Source organism: Dama dama, chromosome 30, assembly GCF_033118175.1.
Source record: "Dama dama isolate Ldn47 chromosome 30, ASM3311817v1, whole genome shotgun sequence".
Lineage (NCBI taxonomy): Eukaryota > Metazoa > Chordata > Mammalia > Artiodactyla > Cervidae > Dama > Dama dama.
Window position 1 is genome coordinate 35,144,291 of NC_083710.1, and position 21,009 is coordinate 35,165,299.

The following is a 21,009-nucleotide window of genomic DNA, read 5'->3' on the forward strand; positions in this document are numbered from 1 at the left end:
GAGTTGGACACAGCTGAGCGACTGAACAACAATATCCCTGACCTCTTCCCTGGGCCCCAGTGAAACCTCCTTTGGGATGTGCCGCGGGCCCCTCACAAGACAGAACTCTCAATTTTTCCCCCTCAAACCTGCTCCCCCACAGGAAAGATACCACTACCCTCACAGTTGTTCAGACCATCACCCTTGAAGTCACACATTTATGACTTGGTATTTCATGTACCACACGCTAACCCATAAGCAAGCCTTCACAAAGATCCCCGATACCACCAATTCCTACCACTTCCAACAAACACAGTTGCTCCAGGCATTTCCCCTGGTGCTACAGTGGATATGAATCTGCCTGCCAATGCGGGGGACATGGGTTCGATACCTGGTCTGGGACGATCTCACAGGCCGTGGAGCAACTAAGCCTGTGTACCACAACTACTGAAGCCTGAGCATCCTTGAGCCCGCCCTCTGAAACAAGAGAACCACCGCAGTGAGACGTCCACGCACTCTGACTAGAGAGCAGCCCCTGCTCCCTGCAACTAGAGAAAGCCTGCGTAGGGCAACGAAGAGCCAGCGCAACCCAAATAATTACTTATAATTAAACATTACTTAAATTAAAAATTAAATTATTTAATTGAAAAAAAACAAAACCACAATCGCTCCAGAACAAAGCCACTGTGTCTTTCCCTAAGCAAGCTCCTTCCTGCCCCCACGGGCTTTCAATTTGTTACTTCCTGTCCCTGAAATGCCCTTTTCCATGTCTTCACCTGGTTCACTCTAACCCACCTCTCTGGTCTCTGCTCAAACGTCACTTCCTCAAACAGCCCACCTAAGATAGCTTCCTCACCCTCCTTAACCTGTGACCCTCCTTAACCTGGCTCATTTTCTTCACAAACTTTCTGGCCACTTGAAATGACATTCTTTGTTTGTACTTCTCCCAAAGTATAACTGAAGCCCTGTGCAGGCAAGGACTGATTTGCCCTACTTATCATTGTACTACCAGCATGTAGACTAGTGTCTGGTACCTTGCCGTTGTTTAGGTGCTAAGTCGTGTCTGATTCTTTTGTGACTCCGTGGACTGGCCCCATAGCCTGCCAGGCTCCTCTGTCCATGGAATTTTCCAGGCAAGAATACTGGAGTGGGTTGCCATTCCCTAACCCAGGGAATCTTCCCCACCCAGGGACTGAACCCATGTCTCTTGCATTTCCTGCATTGGCAAATGGGTCCTTGACCACTAGTGCCATCTGGGAAGCTCAAGATTAAAATATTATGTCAATGAACAAGCTGTGTAAAAAGGCCACTTTAAAAAGACTAAAGGGGGACTTCCTGGTGGTCCAGTGGTTAAGACTCTGTGCTCCCAATGCAGGGGGCACAGGTTCAATCCCTGGTTGGGGAATAAGGATCCCACATACTGCTTGGTATGGCAAAAAAAAAAAAAAAAACCCTAAAGGACACTTGACTGGGAGCGAGACCATAGGTTTGTTTGTATTTTTACATTCTTTATGCTTTCCAATATATTTCTCAAGTTTTCTGTATTGAATGTTATTTTTTTATAATCAGAAGAATACAAACTATTTCAGCTAACAAAATACAGCCTCTGGTCTGGTCAAGCCCAGTTTATTCCGGAACCAGCACTCCGTACATGTTCATTCCAGGGTCCTGCCTCTTCTCAATGCCCCTCTTTCTCCCATCACCTCTGATAATGGTTTAGACCTTAACCCGAAGCCCACAGCCTCCATGCTGCCTTCCCTGACTTCCCTCTTAAATGAGCTCCTCCCTGCCCAGACTTCACATTTGACTGGCTCTGCTATGCTACATGTATTTATTCTCACTCAAACATTTTCTGTTTGCTGGTGTGTGCGTGTGTGTGTCTGAGAGAGAGTGTGTGAATGTATGTTGTCTTTGGTGTGAGTTAACTGTGTCTCAGCAGACACCACGCCTTAGCCTGCCCCTTCCCACCATCAAGTCTCAGCCTCAGACTAAGCAGTCAGTACTCAAACACATGGTGACAGTACTTGGTACTGAAGCAACTGGGTCTGGAAGCTGGATCCCCCTCCCTCACACCGGCTCCGCAGTAACGCTTCAACCTGCATTTCCTGAGCACCTACTGTGTGCTGGGCACTCGCTATCCATGTTTCCATTATCGAGTGGGAACGGCTTTCACTGTCACCTTAGGTGAAGGACATGGAAGCAGGTGAAGTAACCGGCCTAAAGGGACACAGCTGCAGGCGGTAAGGCCTCGATCAAAGCCCAGCCCACGCTCTTCACCACCGTGACCAGCGAAACAGGCCTGCCTTTGACCCCTGAGCCACAAATGTGCCTTCCGTCCAACTGCAGGCTCTCGGTTGAGTTCCCTAACCTCCCCAAAGCTCAGGGTCCATGTTTGTAAGGAGACAATAAGCCCTTACAGGATGATTGTCAAGACAGGAATGCGGATTGGGAGGGAGGCCCAAAAGGGAGGGGATGTGTGTATACTTAGAGCTGATTCACACTGATGCAGGGCAGAAAACAACAGAACACTGTAAACCAGTTATCCTCCAATTTAAAAAAAGACTGGAATGGGGTCTCACTCTTGCCTGCTACACAGCAGACATTAAGGAAATGGTGGTTGTTATCAGTCAAAAGGGGAAAAAGGTGGCAGAAGATGAGATAGTTAGCATCACCGACTCAATGGATATGAATCTGAGCAAACTCTAGGAGACAGTGAACGACAGAGGAGCCTGGCTTGCTGCAGTTCATGGGGTCTCAGAGTCAGACATGACTGAGCAACTGAATAGTTGCTATTATTATTATTATTATTATTAGGTATACTCCCTCTTTGGGGCTTCCCAGGTGGCACTAGTAGTAAAGAATCTGCCTGCAATGAGGGAGCCCTGGGTTCAATCCCTGGGTCGGAAAGATCCCCTGGAGGAGGACATGGCAACCCACTCCAGTATTCTTGCCTGGGAAATCCCATGGACAGAGGAGCCTGATGGGCTACAGTCCATAGGGTTGCATAGAGTTGGACACGACTGAGCAAGTCACATACACACACACACACACACTTCCTTGACATGTGCTCTTCCAAGGTACAGGCAGCTACCCCACCTTTCTCTCTGGCCTGGGTCAGACCTGCATCTCCAAAGTGGGGGCTCAGAGCTCCAGAAGGTGCCACAAGACAGCCTGGACAAGACCAAACCAGCAGCGCTGGCCCAGGTGAAGCAGAGCTCGGATTTCCTCGTCCGAAGGCATAACGATAGGAAGAGGGTTGTGTCACACACGTGGCTGTTTTCTCTGTCATCCAGGCCCACTAATGTAAACATCTCTCACTCCCCAGGAATTATTTTAGGGCCGGGAAGCAGCACGCTGTTTATCGAGAGAGTCACGGAAGAGGATGAAGGCGTGTATCACTGCAAAGCCAGCAACCTGAAGGGCTCGGCAGAGAGCTCGGCCCACCTCACCGTGCAAGGTAAACAGCTGCCCACACACCTGCTTCCCCGTTTGATGAACTTGCCACCTCCTGGTCCCCCGCTGTCCTTCCAGTCGGCTCCTTTCCCCGACTTCCTTCTCCCCTCCCCATCCCACTGGGCTGGGCTGTCTGGTCCCTCCCCTCAAGGCCGAGTGGGAGGACACAGGCCGGCCACCCTGGAGAGAGGCTGCCGTCTGAACACAGGCTCCAGGGGAAAGTAGACCCTGGAAGATGGGAGAGCCTGTCGATGCCAGAGCCGTGACATTGACCCCCAGAGAATGGCCAGAGTGGCCATGCCTGTGAGAAAGAAATCCAAGAAGACAGAAGCCAGGCATAGACAGAAAAAAAAAAAAAAAAAAAAACGCATGCTGGAAATTATTTATTCTTTTCCCAATCCCCTCGAGTTACACATACACTGGCTCTTCCCCGCATTGTTATAAGCCTGTTTTTAACCCGAAATAGGCTGCAAACTGGGTTTCCCAGGCGGTGCAATGGTAAAGAACCCCACTGCAATGCAAGAGACCCAGGTTCGATCCCTGGGTCAGGACGATCCCCTGGAGGAGGGCATGGCAACCCATTCCAGTAGTCTTGCCTGGAAAATCCCATGGACAGAGGAGCCTGGTGGGCTACAGTCCATGGGGTCACAAAGAGTTGGACATGACTGAGCACAGCACAGGCTGCAATATACGATCAGAGAGAAGCCACCCATGGTAAGCAGACCACGATGAAGAAAACTATTCCACGGGCTTCCTCAAACAGCTCTGCTGAGCAGCAAAACCCAAAGAGGCCACATCCTAGCCTGGGCTTTGGCCACGTGGCTTCCATTCAGAAAAGAGATTAGACCTCGATTTTAATTCTCCAGTGCCAAGAATTGTCCAAAAGCATGACATTTACAGCACCATAAAGTCTTCAAATTGGCACCTCTTAGGTGTACACATCTATGACTCACTGAGGGTTCACATGTCGTTCAGTAGCCTATTTGCAAATGCTCCCCAGGAGACTTCAGAGTATGTAAGAATTTCCGAAGGAGGAACTAAGGGAGAAGGCAAAATTCATCAACTTTTCTGCCCTGGAAACTACACTGCTTAAAGATGGTAACTGACAATTTATCATCCCCATTCTTTTCTCTCTTTTTTTTTTTTTTGGCTGCACCTTGAGGCTTTCCAGATCTCAGTTCCCTGACCGGGGATTGAACCCAGGCCATGGCTGTTAAAGCATTGAGTCCTAACCCTAGACGACCAGGGAGATTCGCATCAATCCCAGTCTCTTACAAGAAAATGATCCTGGAGAGTCTCTTGAAAAATCTGAAACTACCACCAATTTAGTTTCAGAAAAAAGTCAAGGGTAGCATTTCCCACACCCTTTCAGTTATGGTCCTATTTGTCTCCCCAATCATCCTTGTTTTAAAGTATCAATTCATTTGCTTACACACGGCGAAGATAACGCATCAAGGGTACCTCTCTCTTTAACACCTCCTTCTGTAAAGGACTGTTCATTGATCTTTTAACAAGGACTCCAGACTGCATCAGGGAGGGTGGGGTGGAGATCTGAGAAGGGGGTGCCCCCAGAGAGCGAGGGGTTCTCCCTGATCCTCAATCCTGAGCTCTCATGGGTTGGGAGAAGCCCTTGCCTGAAGCAGAGATATTTACGCAAGTTCGTAGATGACCACTTCCTGACCCTTCCCCTCTTCTGCCAGGCTGCTCTGAGTTTCCTAGAAGCCCCGTTGCTTCATGACATGGGTGAGTCTACCCCACCCGTTGGCTGTGACCACCACTCTTCTAGCTGCCTAAGTCTGCTGTCACCCCTCTTGCTGCTGTGGCCAGAGCAGGGGCACTGTGGAGCCCCAGGCTGGATTGGGGGCTAATGAGCCAGGGTTCTGGCCATCAGTCAGCCTGACTCACAGCAGAAGGCTAAGCATGGCCTGGGTCCACCGAGTTAACACAGCCTGGGATGTCTTCTGTCCAGGCGCCTCCCTGTTTCAGGCGAATCCTCCTTATTCTCTAGGGCCAGCTTAGATGATTTCTGCTCTGTTATATCCTCCGGGATGAAAGCTGAGTCAGATATATGTCCTTTTCTCTCCCCGCCCACACCATTTTTCTTTGATCTTGAATCAGAACTTACTCTATTCTTCCTTTTGGGATTAGTTAGGAATCAATATGCTTCTCTTTGGGGGCTTGCCTGGTGGCTCAGGGGTAAAGAACCCACCTGCCAATACAGGACATGCAGGTCCAACCCCGGGTCGGGAAGATCCCCTGAAGGAGGGCACGGCAACCCACTCCAGTATTCTTGCCTGGAGAATCCCATGGACAGAGGAGCCTGGTGGGCTCTGGTCCATGGGGTCACGAAGCGTCGGATAGTGACTGAGCACATGCGTCTCTTTGCTACTGAATTACAAGCTTTTTGAGGCAGGAGCTGTGTCAACCATTTGTTTGCATTCCCTCCCCAGCACTTAATAGGAGACTGGTATTTACTTAGTACTTTTATTTAGTACCTTTATGTGCAGGCCCCAAGCTAGACACTTGACAAACTGAATCCCACTAACTTCATGAGAATCCAAAGGAGGAGTATTATGCTTGGTCTAAAGATAAGAAGATGGAGACTTGAAGAGGTTAAATTACTGGCCCAAAGTTGCACCACGAACACGCAGCATGGCCAGGACTTATTGAATCTAGGTCTTTGCAAACTGCAGAAGGAAGGTTTTCATTCTCCCGAAGCACCCCGGGAGCTTGTCTGCAAGGCCTTAGGGCGTAACTGAGCCCGTGGACTTCTCCAGCCCTGCCCTGCTCCTTGTTGTCCTGTCTCCCCGCTTCTAGATAGCTTCCCCCGATTCCCCTCCCACAAATGTCATGCTTTTCAGCAAAGTCAGGCAATGTGGTCATCTCTCCAAGTTTCTATCAACCTGGATCATTTGCTCTTGAGGAAACGGGAAGTGATTTTTATTGAACGGCCCACATCAGCTGCCATGCAGCTGAGCTGACTCCTGTCATCTGTAGACGTCATCCCTTCCCTCTCAGACAGCATTCCTCCTCCTCTTGCCCTCCTCCAATCCACGCCCAAGTCTAGAGTCATCTTTTTACAGGACTCATCTTTTTAAAAAAATTTTTATTAGAGTATAGTTGATTTACAGTGTGTTAGTTTCAGATGTACAGCTGAGTGAATCAGTTCCACAACTACACATACTCACTCTGTCTTAGATTCTATTTCCAGACAGGCCATTACAGAGTATGGAGCAGAGTTCCCCATTCCATACAGCAGGTCCTTATTGGTTATCTACTTTATACAGAGCAGTGTTAAACGACTAATCTTTGACATGTTTCTCCCCTGCTTCAGATTCCTGCGGGGGTTTCTGGTCACATTCTCCTCCTCCCAGTACACCAGGTCCTCCTCCAGCCTCAGCTCTCATCCCCCTCCGCACGCCCCAGCCCCTCAGCTGGGCTAAACCAGAACACACCCCGTCCCCCTGGTCCTCTGCCCTTACACATCATTCTCCTTTGGTCTGAACAGCCTCCCTTCCCACTTGTTCTCCTTCAGACAATCCTGTTCTCACCTTTTATTCTTTATTTTTATTGCTGTCCACTTAATTCACAACACTGTGTTAGTTTCAAGTATACAGCAAACTGATTCGGATATATATATACACACATACACACACACACACACACACACACACACACACACACACACACACACACACACACACACACATATATATATATTCTTTTTCAGATTCTTTTCCATGACAGATTATTATAAGATACTGAGTATAGTTCCCTGTGCTACACAGGGATTGGCGTTTACCAATTTTATATATAGTAATCCTAGTGAAGTGAAAGTCGCTCCAGCGTGTCTGACTCTTTTGCGACCCCATGGACTATAGCCCGCCAGGCTCCTCTGTCCATGGGATTCTTCAGGCAAGAACACTGGAGTGGGTTGCCATTCCCTTCTCCAGGAGATCTTCTTCACCCAGGGGTCGAACCCACATCTGTCGCATTGCAGGTCGATTCTTTACTGTCTGAGCCACCGGGGAAGCCCATACAGTAATCCTACTCATTTTTAAAAATTCACTTTTACTCTCATGTCACCTTCTCTACACCTGCCCTCCAGTCTCACCATCATCCCCACCCCATGCTCCCACAGTGCTTGACATGGACATTTGAGGCAATGCTCATCACTGCCTACTATTCACATTTTTATTCCAGAGCCCCTAAGAAATGTTTGTTAGATTAACCTATTTAGAAAACCATCACTGAATGTCTGAAAAAAGAAATATATCACTATACTGTTGAGGGCAACAGAGAGGAGCCAAATTAAATTAGTTGTTAACTCAACAGCTTATCTATTTGCCCAGGACTGTGCAGGATATGGGGGGCTTCCCTGGTGGCTCAGATGGTAAAGAATCTGCCTGCAATGCAGAAGACCTGGTTCGATCCCTGGTCGGGAAGATCCCCTGGAGAAGGGAATGGCTACCCACTCCAGTATTCTTGCCTGGAGAATCCCGTGGACAGAGGAGCCTGGCGGGCTACAGTTCAGGGGGTCATAGAGCGTCGGACACGATGGAGTGACTAACATTTTCACTTTCATGCATGATATGGGCTTTTGAGAAATGCTCCCTAACCTCCATGTGCTTTGAAAACCTCATTGAAAGGTGATTAAGGGGGACATGAAACCACTAGAACCAGATCAATAGACGTTTTGAGCGCCTCCTACAGGTAAAATAGACTAATTGGTAGTAAACAGACCACATAGAGGCCGAAAACCATAGGGAGAGTGACTTGACCTTTGAACAAAGCCTTGCAGGATGTTGGACTGGCCAAGTGAGTGAGGCAGGAAAGAAGACAGAGAGTTATGTGTAATTCTGGACCTCCCACATCCATATCACCCTTGACAGTGACAAAGTCTAAATAATTCTCAACATTTCCTATTGGCTAGTCCATTGACTTCTCTGAGGAACTGGTTACTTTTTAAAACATTTTATTCTGTTGAAGCACAGTAGATTTACAATGTTGTGTTAATTCCTACTATATGGCAAAGTGATTCAGTTTTACATAGACACACATTCTTTTTCAAATTCTTTCCATTACGTTTTATCACAGAATATTGAATATAGTCCCATGTGCTATACAATAGGCCCTTGTTATTTATCCATTCTACATGTAATAGTTTGCATCTGCTAATCCCATCTGCTTATAGCCACATAGTATTATTTTTGTTTATGCAGTCAGTTTTCATTTAGAGGTAGGTAACTCCACTTTTACCCTGAGGGGGGTTGTTTTCTGGCATGCCGGCCTTACAAGTAGGATTTTCTACCCGATATCCGTCCCCTGTGAGGACCTTGAGTGTGGTCTCCAGTCCCCCACACTCTGGGAAGCCATCAAAACTGAATCTGCTGTCTAAAAGGTTCTGTAAAAACCCTCAGAGTATAAATGCCTTCACAATCCTACTCAACCCTACTTCATTTCCACTTTCATGCATATTTGGGCCCATTGTGTCAGACTGTTTTAAACTTTTATGAAGATTTTTGAAAATACCCAGTTGTTTTAGGTAATTTCAGGGGGAGAGTTGATGCAAATCATTTAGCCTTTAGGTGGGGTCAGAACTGATTCCTCCCACACCCTGAGGAATTGGTCCTTTTGATTCATGACCTCTTTTTCCTTATGGGGCATCAATCTTCAATATCACTTAGAGAAATGGTATAATTTACAAGGTAGCTGCAGCTACTCTGTATATGGCTTCTTACTTTCACCCATAATTGCCCCCAACAGGCATGCTTTTTTGAGTCCTTATGTCTGCTTTTTATAGTTCTCTTTCCTCCTGCTTTGCTCTCTTTTTGCAGCTTTTTTCCTGCTCTCAGAGTGACTGCTATATCTAGCCTCTCTGCTGAAAAATCATGGTTAGCTGAGAAATTACCTGATCAGCCATCATCAAACCACACCTGAAATATCCACACCCATTTCTAAGAGAAGCATAAACAGATGAAGCCATATCCTAATAGGGTAATGATAAGGCAGCGCAAGGAAAGGAGGATGTTTAGTCTAAAAATGAGTCAACTTGGGGAGAGGGGGTGACATGACTGTTTTCTTCAAATATTTAAGGCATTATCAGACAGAGGAGACACTGGCCTTCCTCTTTAACACTCCAGAAAAGAGAACCAGAACCAAGGGAGGGAGATGGTGGCAACATTTCAAGGACACAGGTTTCAGTTCCCTAGAAGAAGATAATCTTGAATAGGAAGAATTTCTGAAAGTTGATATTACGTGGGCCTTACAAATTAGATGCAGTATCTTGAATAGAAGTACTCTGGGCTCATTGAATAAAAATTTGATCCTTGGATGCTGTTCAGAACAATTAAAGGTGGTACCTGCTTAGTAATTTCATCACTGAAATGAGATTCTTGCTTCTGGAGTCTAAATCACTTCTTCTCTCTCTGCTGGCTATGAATTAGGTGCATCAAGCTGCAGACTTGGCTTCCTAATATATGCAACCTAGACCCTCCCCCCTGACCTATATCTTGTCAGGTTGAGTTTAGGAAGTGAAGCAGGGCAAATAAGTTGTGTCTGTGGCTATGTTTAACAGATTGAAAGAGGTTCACGCATTAGCCAGGAAGGAAACTGTCTGCTCTTTTTATTTCCTTTGAAAAAGGATTCTTATACTCCTAGATAAAACAATGTGTTATTTTTGTATCTGAAAAGGATGAGCGGACTGGGGAATCAAAGTGGCTTCTTTAAATAATCACAGGTCTTGTTTGGTTTGGACTGCCCAGGAGCACATGTGGAGTGCTCAAAGGGGAAGTGCTAATATTAAAAACAATAAAACTGTTACTAACCAAAATAATTTCTGAAATTAACAGCCCTCCATAGTCCATGGAACTCAACGGGACTGTTACAATGCAAGGGTGGCACGTTTTCATGTGAGGATTTAAAATAAACTTTATTATTACAAGTAATAACTACTGTGTGTGTGTGTGTGTGTGTGTGTGTGTGTGTGTGTGTGTATTGGGTTGGCCAAAAAAATTTGTTCTGGTTTTTATACAGTGTCACAGAAAAACTTGAGCTTTTGGGCCAACCCAATATACATATACACACATTCTTCTAACACATTTAGGCTTTGCTATTGAAATAATAGCAAAGCATAACAATAGCATTTATAATTATGCAAGAGAAAACAACTTGAAGAATAGCTACCATTTTTAACATTTGTTAAAAGCGTATTTATTTTGTTGGCTTGTGTCAGGTCTTCTTTGCAGCACGGGGGCTCAGTAGCTGCTCTGGCAGCATGTGGGATCTTAGTTCCCTGACGAGGAATCAAACCCACATCCCTGGCCTTGCAAGGTGGATTCTTAACCACTGGACCACCAGGGAAGCCCCTGTAATATTTTTTGAGGATGACTGATGGATGCAAACAGGTGTGGTTTGTGAATTTTGTGCCACAATAACCTCACAGTGACACGTTTCAGGAAAGGATGCACACGGCAGGAAGGATACGCTATGTTCCTTGACCAAGTCCCAAGTGTAAAGAGAATGAAAAGCTTGGAACAGACTCGTCTTAGGGACCAGCCTCTCCCCTCCATCCTTCTGAGCCTCCTCTGACCTCTGACACAACTCTCTGCCCTGGCTCTCCTCGCACTAGGAGATAAACTAATCACATGTGATAAATGTGATAAACCAATTCACGTGGAGATGTTGGTGACAACTGTCACTCCTCTCATGGGTTTCCCCAGGAGAGGGGAGAGAGAGTTGAGCTGGCAGCTCCCTAATTTCACCCGGGAGGGCTGGGGGCGGGTTGTGCGTGCCTTTGTACTGAAACCTAAACAATGACATAAAGCTGGCCTTGATCGAGAATGCAAAAAATGGTGCTGGAATTCAGTTAGAACATCTCACGCTTGTTGACCGTGCAGTGCACCATTTTAAGCACATAATATGCATCAGTCTTCTTCGCTTTTGCAACAATCCAAGGAGGGATTTTTTTCTTACAAGTGAGAATCTGAGGCCCCAAGAGGATGAGGGCTCTGTCTAGGGTTATGAAGCTGGGAAGTGGTGGCGCTGAGAACTGGATCTCTGTTTAACCAGTCTGCTCGCCTGCCCCTCCACCTGGTGGGGAAGAGGCCCTGATCTGAAGTCAGGTGCATCCCTACCCATGAGCCATGCAACCCTAGACAGATGACGTCCCTCCTGGAGCCTCAGTTTACTCATCGGCAAAATGGGTGTGAATTATGGCATGCCAACCGTATAGGGTTGCTGGAAGGATTAACAAACTTAACAGTGCATATGGCATATGATAAAAACTTCTCAAATATATGAGGAGAATGGCAGGCTACAGTCCAGAGGGTCACACAGAGTTGGACACAACTGAAGCAACTTAGCATGCATGCTTTTTTGTTAATATGATAAAGTGAATTCCATTTCGACAAAACTTGCTGTATTATACTTTTTCTAGACTTAGCCAGTAAGTCACACAAATGGTGTTCCAGGCCACAAAATTCCTATTTGACCTAAGGCTTTAACTTACTGTGATAAAAATGTGTTACAGAACTGATAGAATAGCAACTTTAAGTATCTTTACCTAAAGTTCCTCTTGAAATATACTTCAAATTTAATCCAAATACAGTATGTCCACACCTCACTTTCCAAGTTGGTGTCTGTATACCAAACTACGTAGTATACATATAAGGCTTCGTAATTCGTATGTATACCTAAAGTAAGCGTGTGTGTGTGTATGTGTGTGTGTGTTCAGTCGCTTCAGCCGTGTCTGACTCTGCGACCCCATGGACTGAAGCCCACCAGGCTCCTCTGTCCATGGGATTCTCCAGGCAAGAATACAGGAGTGGGTTGCCATGCCCTCCTCCAGGGATCTTCCCAACCCAGGGATCGAACCCACATCTCCTGCTTCTCCTGCATTGGCAGGTGGATTCTTTTGTGTTGTACTACCAGGGAAGCCCTCATAATCAGTATGACAGTCAATCTAAATGTCCAATCAGCCTTAGAGAAATTATACAATAAGGATAACTGGATTACTGGTTACTGATTTGTAGGTCAAAGGAGCTAGCCTTGCTTAATTTACTCCCATGGGCAGCCAGGTTCAGGTGTATTGATTGATTTTCTTTTTATCCATATATAAACATTTTATTGAGTCTTTCACTAGGCCAGTGCTTGAGATGCAGAGTGAACAAGAAACACCCTTCTCTTGATGTCCCAATAGCATAATGGGCAATAAACCCACATAAACGGGTCCCTCAAATTAGAACAACACCAGAACCAGAGAATAACTCCTAAGCCATACTGGGTGTCAGGTCAGTTTCTCAGGGAAAGTAACTCAGTGGTTTACAGAAAATGGTCAGTACTTGGGTCAAAGTCTGATTAGTTTTAGAAGGAAAAGCAAATTGTGTTTTACACAATATGTTTGGATGAAAAAAAAAATTATGTTGCAAAAAAGTAATAAGAGGAGGACTTCCCTGGTGGTCCAGTGGTTAAGACTGTATGCTCCAATGCAGGGGGCATGGGTTCGATCCCTGGTCAGGGAACTAACATTCTGCAGTGTGTGTGTGCGTGTGTGTGTGCGTGTGTGTGTGTGTGTGTGTGTGTGTGAAGGCAAGAATACTGGAGTGGGTAGCCATTCTCTTCTCCAGGGAATCTTCTCCACCCTGGGATCAAACCTGTGTCTCCCGCATCAGGCAGATTCTTTACTGTCTGAGCTACCAGGGAAGTCCGCATGCCACATAGCAGGGCCAAAAATAAAAAATAAATAAAAACAAAAAGTAATAAGAGGATTTTTTTAAAAGTAAAGGAGAGTGAAGCCTCCAAAATAACACCTAGTTTTATCCATCTCCCCTGTGAGGTGGGGCGCTGTTGCCACGTCCACACTTTAGGGATGGGGCTGGTGCACAGAGTCCCCGGTCATACTCACAGCTGTGTGCAGGGTCAGAGAAAGACTTCCTTCTCTGCAGTCAAGGCAGGCCTGGGGCCGGGGCCCTGGCCTCTTGCTGGGGAGTTGCCCTCACTTCTTGGGAGGCACCACCCAGCTACACCGCATGAGCTGAGCTGCCTGGTTCTGCTGCCCGTTCACTCAGGCAGTCTGGGGCCACAAAGAGCCACGTGTCCCGGCCGGGGTCATGCTGCCATGTCACACAGCCCGGGTCTCATGCAGACAGCGCCGCCCACCTCCGTCAGAAAGGCTCAGGGCAGGATGGCAGGACACAGCCAAGCTCTGCAGACTCTAGACAAGACATGCCACCTTCAGAACTCAGCCCTACCCCCTCCTGCCCTTCCTACCCCAGCAGGGACGGGACGAAGCCCGGGGGGGTAACTGACATGGCACGTTCTGGGCAGCCTGGTCTGCAATCTGAAATAAGAGGTAAAAATACCTGACCTCTTTGAATCGGTCACCTTCTTGTCATCATCCCACATAAAAACACCCTCGTACCACATCCACGCGGCACTCTCACACCCATCAGACAGGATGGATGGCCCTGAGATCCAGCGCCAAGTCCCGTTATTGTCAAATCCACCCATGTTCCCCCGCCTCCTACGCCCGCCGTGTACAGCTGGGCTCTTTCATGCACCAAGTTCATCAGCCGACACCAGCGAGGTGAAGCTGGGTCCAAGGCAGGCCAGTGTGTGGATGTCTGACCCCTGAAAACACAGCCGACAGCGGATGGGAAGAGATGCTGCTGAATTAGGTCAGCCTACAGCGGACAACCCTCATGGTTACTTTCCAAGTGAAGATGGAAATCAAGTTACCGGACAAGACAGAGGCAGAGCCCAGATACCACGTCTCACAAAATGAATTCAGTTTTCAAAAAACAGTAACAGAGTATTAAAATAGATCTTCCCCTTCTAACCAGTGTTCATCGAAGATGTTTTTAATGAGCTGATTCCTTAAATGCCTAAGTGCACCCGGACATCTTCAGTCCCACTGCAAGGAATCTGCCTGAGTAAGGACTGTGGAATTACTTCGGGGGTCAACTTCCTGCCCCTGGGAATGCCGTGGGAAAGTTCCCACCGTGGGCGGGGTCTCTCCAGGTCAGTCCTTGCAGAGACTGTATGCAGACCTTGCCCAGTCCCAAGATGTTCTCGGCTCCTCCAGCAGCCAAAAGCCACTGTGCCCCGAGCAGGTCCCAGTCTGGTTTTTGGTTTCACAAAACATATCTGCAGCATAAGCAAAGACACGAGTGTGTGTGTGTGTGTGTGTGTGAATACTGCAAGGAGACATTAAATCTCTCACCTCAGGGGCTCATATGTGCTCAGTTGTTCAGTCGTGTCCAACTCTTTGCGACCCCCTGAACTGCAACCCACCAGACTCCTCTGTCCATGGGATTCTCTAGGCAAGAATACTGGAGTGGGTCGCCATTTCCTTCTCTAGGAGATTTTCCGGACCCAGGGATTGAACCTGTGTCTCTGCATCTCCAGCATTGCAGGGGGATTCTTTACCACTAGTGCCACCTGGGAAACCCAAGGAAACCCAAATTTATTAACTTGGACTTACTGTCTTCCCACTGGGAGGACCCATACTGAGAGAAGAGGGGGTCATGCCTGGAAATTTCTCAGTTGATCTCATGAGGTTCAGGGACGAATAACCCCAAGCTGCCAGAGCAGCAAATGAAGCCAAGTTGACTCATTCAACCAACACTTTCAGGATGCCTGCCTACCATGTGCCAGGCAGTGTCCTCCGCACCGGAGGCATCACTGTGAACGAGAACCACCTTCTGCTGCTTCACTCAGAGCTCTGAACACACCTGTCAGTTCATACCTGAACACCAGAGCATGAGCTCCTTTCCATGCCCCTTCATTTACCACCACATGCCAGCCCCCAGAGCAGAGCCGGGGACTCAGGTGATGTTTTATATGCTTATTGGGTGAATATAAGGGAATGGGAATTTGTCCTTAAACCCTTTGAAAGCTTCATGAAACTCTCTAGAAACAAATCAAAGTATGACTTATCTACCCAATGGTGTGTGGGGACAATGAGAATGAGTAAGGTGTGACCTCACCCCTGGGAAGTTGATATCCTGGTAGAGAAACAGTGAAGGCAGCAGCACAGAGGTGGAAGGGCTGGTCTATGAAACTACTGGTTATGAAACTACAAGTATTTTGATATAGAGCATGTGGGGCGATGGTTGGGCTGCAGGAGATGAGACTGAAGAAACAGGTGAGGTTGGGCAGACAGGATGTAAGAGCTTGGGTTTCTCTCATGACAGTGCTGGGGGCAGGCAGCAGTGATGGAATTTAAGGAACCCCATCACCTTGTTGACAAAGGTCTATATAGTCAAAGCTATGGTTTTTCCAGCAGTCATGTACAGATGTGAGAGTTGGACCATAAAGAAGGCTGAGTACTCAAGAATTAATATTTTTGAATTATGGTATGGAGAAGACTCTTGAGAGTCCCTTAGACAGCAAGGAGTTCAAACCAGTCAATCGTAAAGGAAATCACTCCTGAATACTCATCGGAAGGACTGATGCTGAAGCTCCAATACTTTGGCCACCTGATGGAAAGAACTGACTCACTGGAAAAGACCCTGATGCTGGGAAAGACTGAGGGCAGGAGGAGAAGGGGGCGGCTGAGGATGAGACGGTTGGGGGATGTCACCAACTCAATGGACATGATTTTGAGCAAACTCTGGGAGATGATGAAGGACAGGGAAGCCTGGCATGCTGCAATCCATAGCATCGCAAAGAGTCAGACATGACCGAGTAACTGAACAACAGGATGGAATCTGTGATTTGGCAAGACTGGGGGCTTGAGGCTAGGAAGCTGCTGCGGTCATTCAGGGGGATTGCAGGGGCCTTGACTTAGGTGGTGATCCTGCGGTAGGACAGGAGGAGAGGTTTTCATGAGCCATGGAAGCAGAATAAACAGGAACTGGGGGTGGGCTGAAAAGAGAGGAAATGCCAGAGTCCCCTCCGGATGAGAAGGCACACCGCGGCGGGGACCGTGGCCCATAGGGACTGTTCGTACATGGTGGCTGAATGGAGAAGAGAAAAGAGGCTTCAGTTTTTAGCTTATGTATTTGCTCCTGTTCCGGGCAGAGAAGCTGCACTGGCTCCAGCTGCCTGCGGCACTGAGTTGAGACCACAGGGATGCTCAGAATTCTTGCCCCGCCTCCATCAGAGCCCTCCCATTTCCCAATTCTGGGTCATCACTTACACCTTCCCTCTGCCTATAGTGCCTTCCCCTGCCTTCGCCCCTGGAGGTCAAGATCCATTTCAAGTGTTACCTCTCCCTCAGCCTCCAAACCCCCTGCACCTCATTTCTTTGCATTTGCCTTAAGCCTCCTGGTTGGGTTGTAAGTGAGCTCCTGGTAGCGACAGCTTTCCCCGAGTTGCCTACCCGTCTCCTTGCCTGGAGTCGGATTTAATACGTCTTCACTGAATTAAAACAAAGAGCCCAGGGACTTCCCTGGTGGTCCAGTGGTCAGACTCTGTGCTCAAAAAGTTCAAGGGCCCCGGGTTCGATCCCTGGTCAGGGAACAAGATCCCACATACCACAAGGAAGATCAAAGGTCCCGGATGCTACAACTAAAACCCAGCACAGTCAAATAAATAAGTTAAACCAAGAGCCCCTGCCCCCCAGGTGAAGCCCTTATCCATGAAATGGGGATATTCTTGCCCCCCTGCTTCATGGGCAGGTGTGAGGACTTGATGTATAGTAAGTGCTCAATAGAAAATACCATCATCCACATCACCATTTCTTCGGGGTGGCGGGAGCGCGATGCAGGGCAGGAGGTGCCATGGAACACAGCATGCAGGATTTTAGTTCCCCAACCAGGGATCGAACCACTGGCCCAAAAGGAAATTGCCTCACCATTTCCAAAGGGAATAAGTTTCACTTGATCTTGGCCTCACTTGATACTAAGTCTCTGTCTCCCTTTAATGGGCTTCCTTCATAGCTCAGTTGGTAAAGAATCCGCCTGCAATGCAGGAGACCCAGGTTCAATTCCTGGGTTGGGAAGATCCCCTGGAGAAGGAAATGGCAACCCACTCCAGTGTTCTTGCCTGGAAAATCCCATGGACTGAGGAGCCTGGTGGGCTACAGTCCATGGGGTCGCAAGAGTCAGACACGACTTAGTGACTACACCACCACCAATGAAGGTCAAGGACAAGGGCATCCCTTTAGAGCTCCCAGGACACTGTCCCCTGGCATCGAGAAGCAGGGAACCTCGGTCCTGGCTCACTGGGGCATTCCTTTAAATCCCAAGGAGGATCCTTTCTGGAAGTTTCTCTTGGATACATTGGGTCTTTTCTTTCTGGTCATGGGGAAACAGTACTCGGCTTTCATCTCCAATTCTGAGGAACAAGGTGATGGGGAAGAATCAGCTCCAGCAGATCCCTTGGCTCAGCTCCACCTGAGGAGGAGCCTCAGACATGAGAGCCCCAGACGTGAGTGGTCCAACCCGGAGGGTTGGCCTGACTGTTCCAAGAGGAGTGAGTGGGTGATTGTGACAGTCCTGGAGCTTTATTTTTATTTTTAAAGTCTACTTTGAAGAAGTTTGTGATTCCCCAAGGAGACTTTTTATGTCTTTTTTTTTCTTTTTCTTTAGAATTTCCTCTCAAACCCATTAGGGAGATTTCACATCATCCAGATTTAGCACTTTAATGAGGTCTTGTTCCTGCCTTAATTTTTTTTCCCATTTTTAATTTCTCCTCTGATTTTTAACTCACTATTTCTGGAGTTGTTGGCAAACTCCACAGCAACATTTCTGGAAAGTCTTTTCATTTCCATGCGAGTTTATGACGATAATAGCATGAACCCTGCCTGACCCAGAAGGTGAGAGGCTCTGTGCTGGGAGCTGATTGTGTTCGCAGTGATGAAGCACTTGGGGGCCGCTGACCTTTTTCTGTCAAATCACAGACCCAGGGGTTGTGAGCTGCTGTTTAGCGCCCTCTTGGTGTTTTTATCTCTCCAGGGACCTCGGACAAGTCTAACCTGGAGCTCATCACTCTGACATGCACCTGTGTGGCTGCAACCCTCTTCTGGCTCCTGTTAACACTTTTTATCCGAAAACTGAAAAGGGTAAGAATATTTCAGATGAAATTCTATGCTCCTTTTGACAAAAATCTGCCACAAGGCCCAGTGGCACTGCTGGTATAGTGACATCATGCTAGATTTCCCCAAAAAATGCCTGCTCCCCCAAATGCCTGATGTCCAGAGCAGGCACTGAACAGGTGAACATGGCAGATGAATCATTAAACTGTCTCTCAGGACTTCCCTGTTTGTCCAGCAGTTAAGACTCCACGCTTCCACTGCAGGGAGCAAGGGTTCAACCTCTGGTCAGGGAACAAAGATCTCGTATGTCTGATGGCCAAAAAAAAAGAAAATCCAGAAAACAAACATCTCACCCTAACATGGGGTGTTCAAAAAAAAAAAAGCTGGAACAATGAACAGATGACTATTTCCCACACACAGAAGGAACATCTTCCGTGTAAAATGAAGTCTTTAAATTCCACATGAGATCTGAGAAATATTCATTTTCTTAATCTCACTCTCTTCTAAGAGACAAAAAGGAAAAGGCAAAATAAAGACCCACCTCTGTCTTATCTCTGTCTGCTGTTCCATACTCTGAGCCCCATGATAAAATTAAGTCCTTCAGCGTGTGAGGCTCAGGGTGGAATTCAAGACATCAGATTCCTATCATTAGGCCTGTTAGCACAGCTTGTGCTTCTCCAAAGTTTACTGGGGTGGGGGGGGCCAACACTCATTCGTTCATTCATGCCTTAAATATTCCCCAGGTGCCCGCTCAGGGCAGAAGCCAGGCCCTGCGTAGGGCTGTCTGGTGACAGTGCAGAGAGGCTGCTGTGTGTAGTCTGGGGAGAGACTGACTGTAGCACAGGCAGACGTCAAGCGTGACCAGAGTCAGCCGACTGCATAGCATGTAAGGGAGGGGAAGTCTGCAGGCAGAGGCGATGCGGTGAGGACAGACTGACCTGGGCAGAGGTGGGGCTGATGGACGAGGAGAGGCCGGAGAGGAGAGGCTGTCAGGCAGGCCCCGTAGGCTGCGAGAAGCAATTTCCTCCGTGTTTTAGAAGAGGAAGCCTTGGCCAGGTGGGCCGGGGGTGGGGTTAAGCAAAGATAGGTGATTGTAAGTGTGAGAGACCTGTGTCTGGAAAGACGATTTCAGACTGTATGAGGAGAAAGGACCAGAGTGGACAAGATTGAATAGAGAAGAACCCAGTGAATAGAAGAATGCAGTCCAAGTCAGAAATGACAGTTGCTGAGCCCAAAGGATTAGACTTGAAGAGATATTTAGGAGATAAAATCAACAGGACTTGTAAAGTACCAAGGAGAGACCTCCTCAATTTCTAGAGCTGTATTAGTCCTTATTAACAGGCAAGTCTTTTTTTTTTTAAGAATGATTATATTATTTTTATTTAAATTTTTTAATTTATAGAGACTAGTTTTGGTTGCTGTTAAAAGACAATACATTGAAATATAATATATAGAAGAAAAATATATCAAAAAACAGTTATCTTTAAGTAGCTTTGAATTAGAAAATCATTACATAACATAATAAGCTCCTCATCTCTTATGCTTTAATTATTTTTTTAAAAATCACTTTAAATTACTTTCACCATTTTATGAGCTGAGTGTTTGTGGCACATTTGGGGAGCTCTTTATGTCATATCTCAGTTAGTCCTTTGAAAAACACAAAGATATAAATACATTATTATTCCCATTTTAAGGAGAGGGAAACTGAGACTCAGAGAGGTTAAAAATAACCTGCCTAGAGTCACTCAGCTAGTTAGAGTCGCAGCTGAGTTTTGAACCCAGGTTGTGTGACCTTAGACTCGCTGTTCAAAACCAGGAAGGTATACTTTCCAGTGTTAGTATGTCAACTGGTGGCCCTCCTTCATGGTGAATAAATAACCTGAGGCTTTTGCTGCCTGGAGCGGCTGGCTTTAAGACAGGACAAGGAAAGCCACTGCTTTCGAAGGAAGCAAAAGTTAAACAACGGGATTTAGAAAGGGGAGGTACATCATATAGGAAAACACATCTAACAAAAGCGGAACCTGCCAAATCTGCAAGGGCGGTACAAAGACTGCAGAGTTCAAAGGAGGAGCAGGCAGAGAAACTTCAGAGAGAGCTCCGTTTAGAGACAGACTTTGAAGGTTGCGGCTGGAAGGAAAGCAGTAGAAAAACAGTCCACCCTCACTCTGGCCCACTCTCCAGGTTAGGGAAAATGTTTGGGTACTTTGCATATGGGAGCTTAGTGGAAATAACACTGGAAAGGCACCCTGGGACTCAATCGAAGAGGTCCCCTGTATGTCTAAAAAGTTAGAAAATTTGAATGTCAATGAGAAAGGATGAAGGCAAGAAATGACCATCTCAGTGATAGAATACCTATATGAGAAGTAATTGGTTTGGGAAGGCGAAGAGGAACAAGGCATCAAAAACATATCTCTAGCTGATTTCTCTAACCGCTGTGTAAATTCCTCACTGATAAGGACTGTATTTTCTCTTTTCATCCTCACCCTGCACAGGCCAACTAAAGCTAATATTTATTCATGCTTACTATACACCAGGCCTCTCGAACAGCTTTTCATAGACTATTTTGCATGATATTCATAGCAACTCTATGAGATAAG

At 46.9% G+C, this 21,009-nt stretch overlaps 1 protein-coding gene across 2 annotated transcripts in view; it reads left to right on the forward strand.

Annotated features, from left to right (window-relative positions):
- FLT1 (fms related receptor tyrosine kinase 1) overlaps positions 1–21,009 on the forward strand; it is a 200,122-nt gene that overhangs the window by 135,887 nt on the left and 43,226 nt on the right. For both annotated transcript variants that reach the window (XM_061133717.1, XM_061133718.1), the window contains exons 15-16: positions 3,305–3,436; positions 18,333–18,439. In XM_061133717.1, the coding sequence (XP_060989700.1) occupies positions 3,305–3,436; positions 18,333–18,439 (239 nt within the window). The remainder of the gene's footprint in view (positions 1–3,304; positions 3,437–18,332; positions 18,440–21,009) is intronic.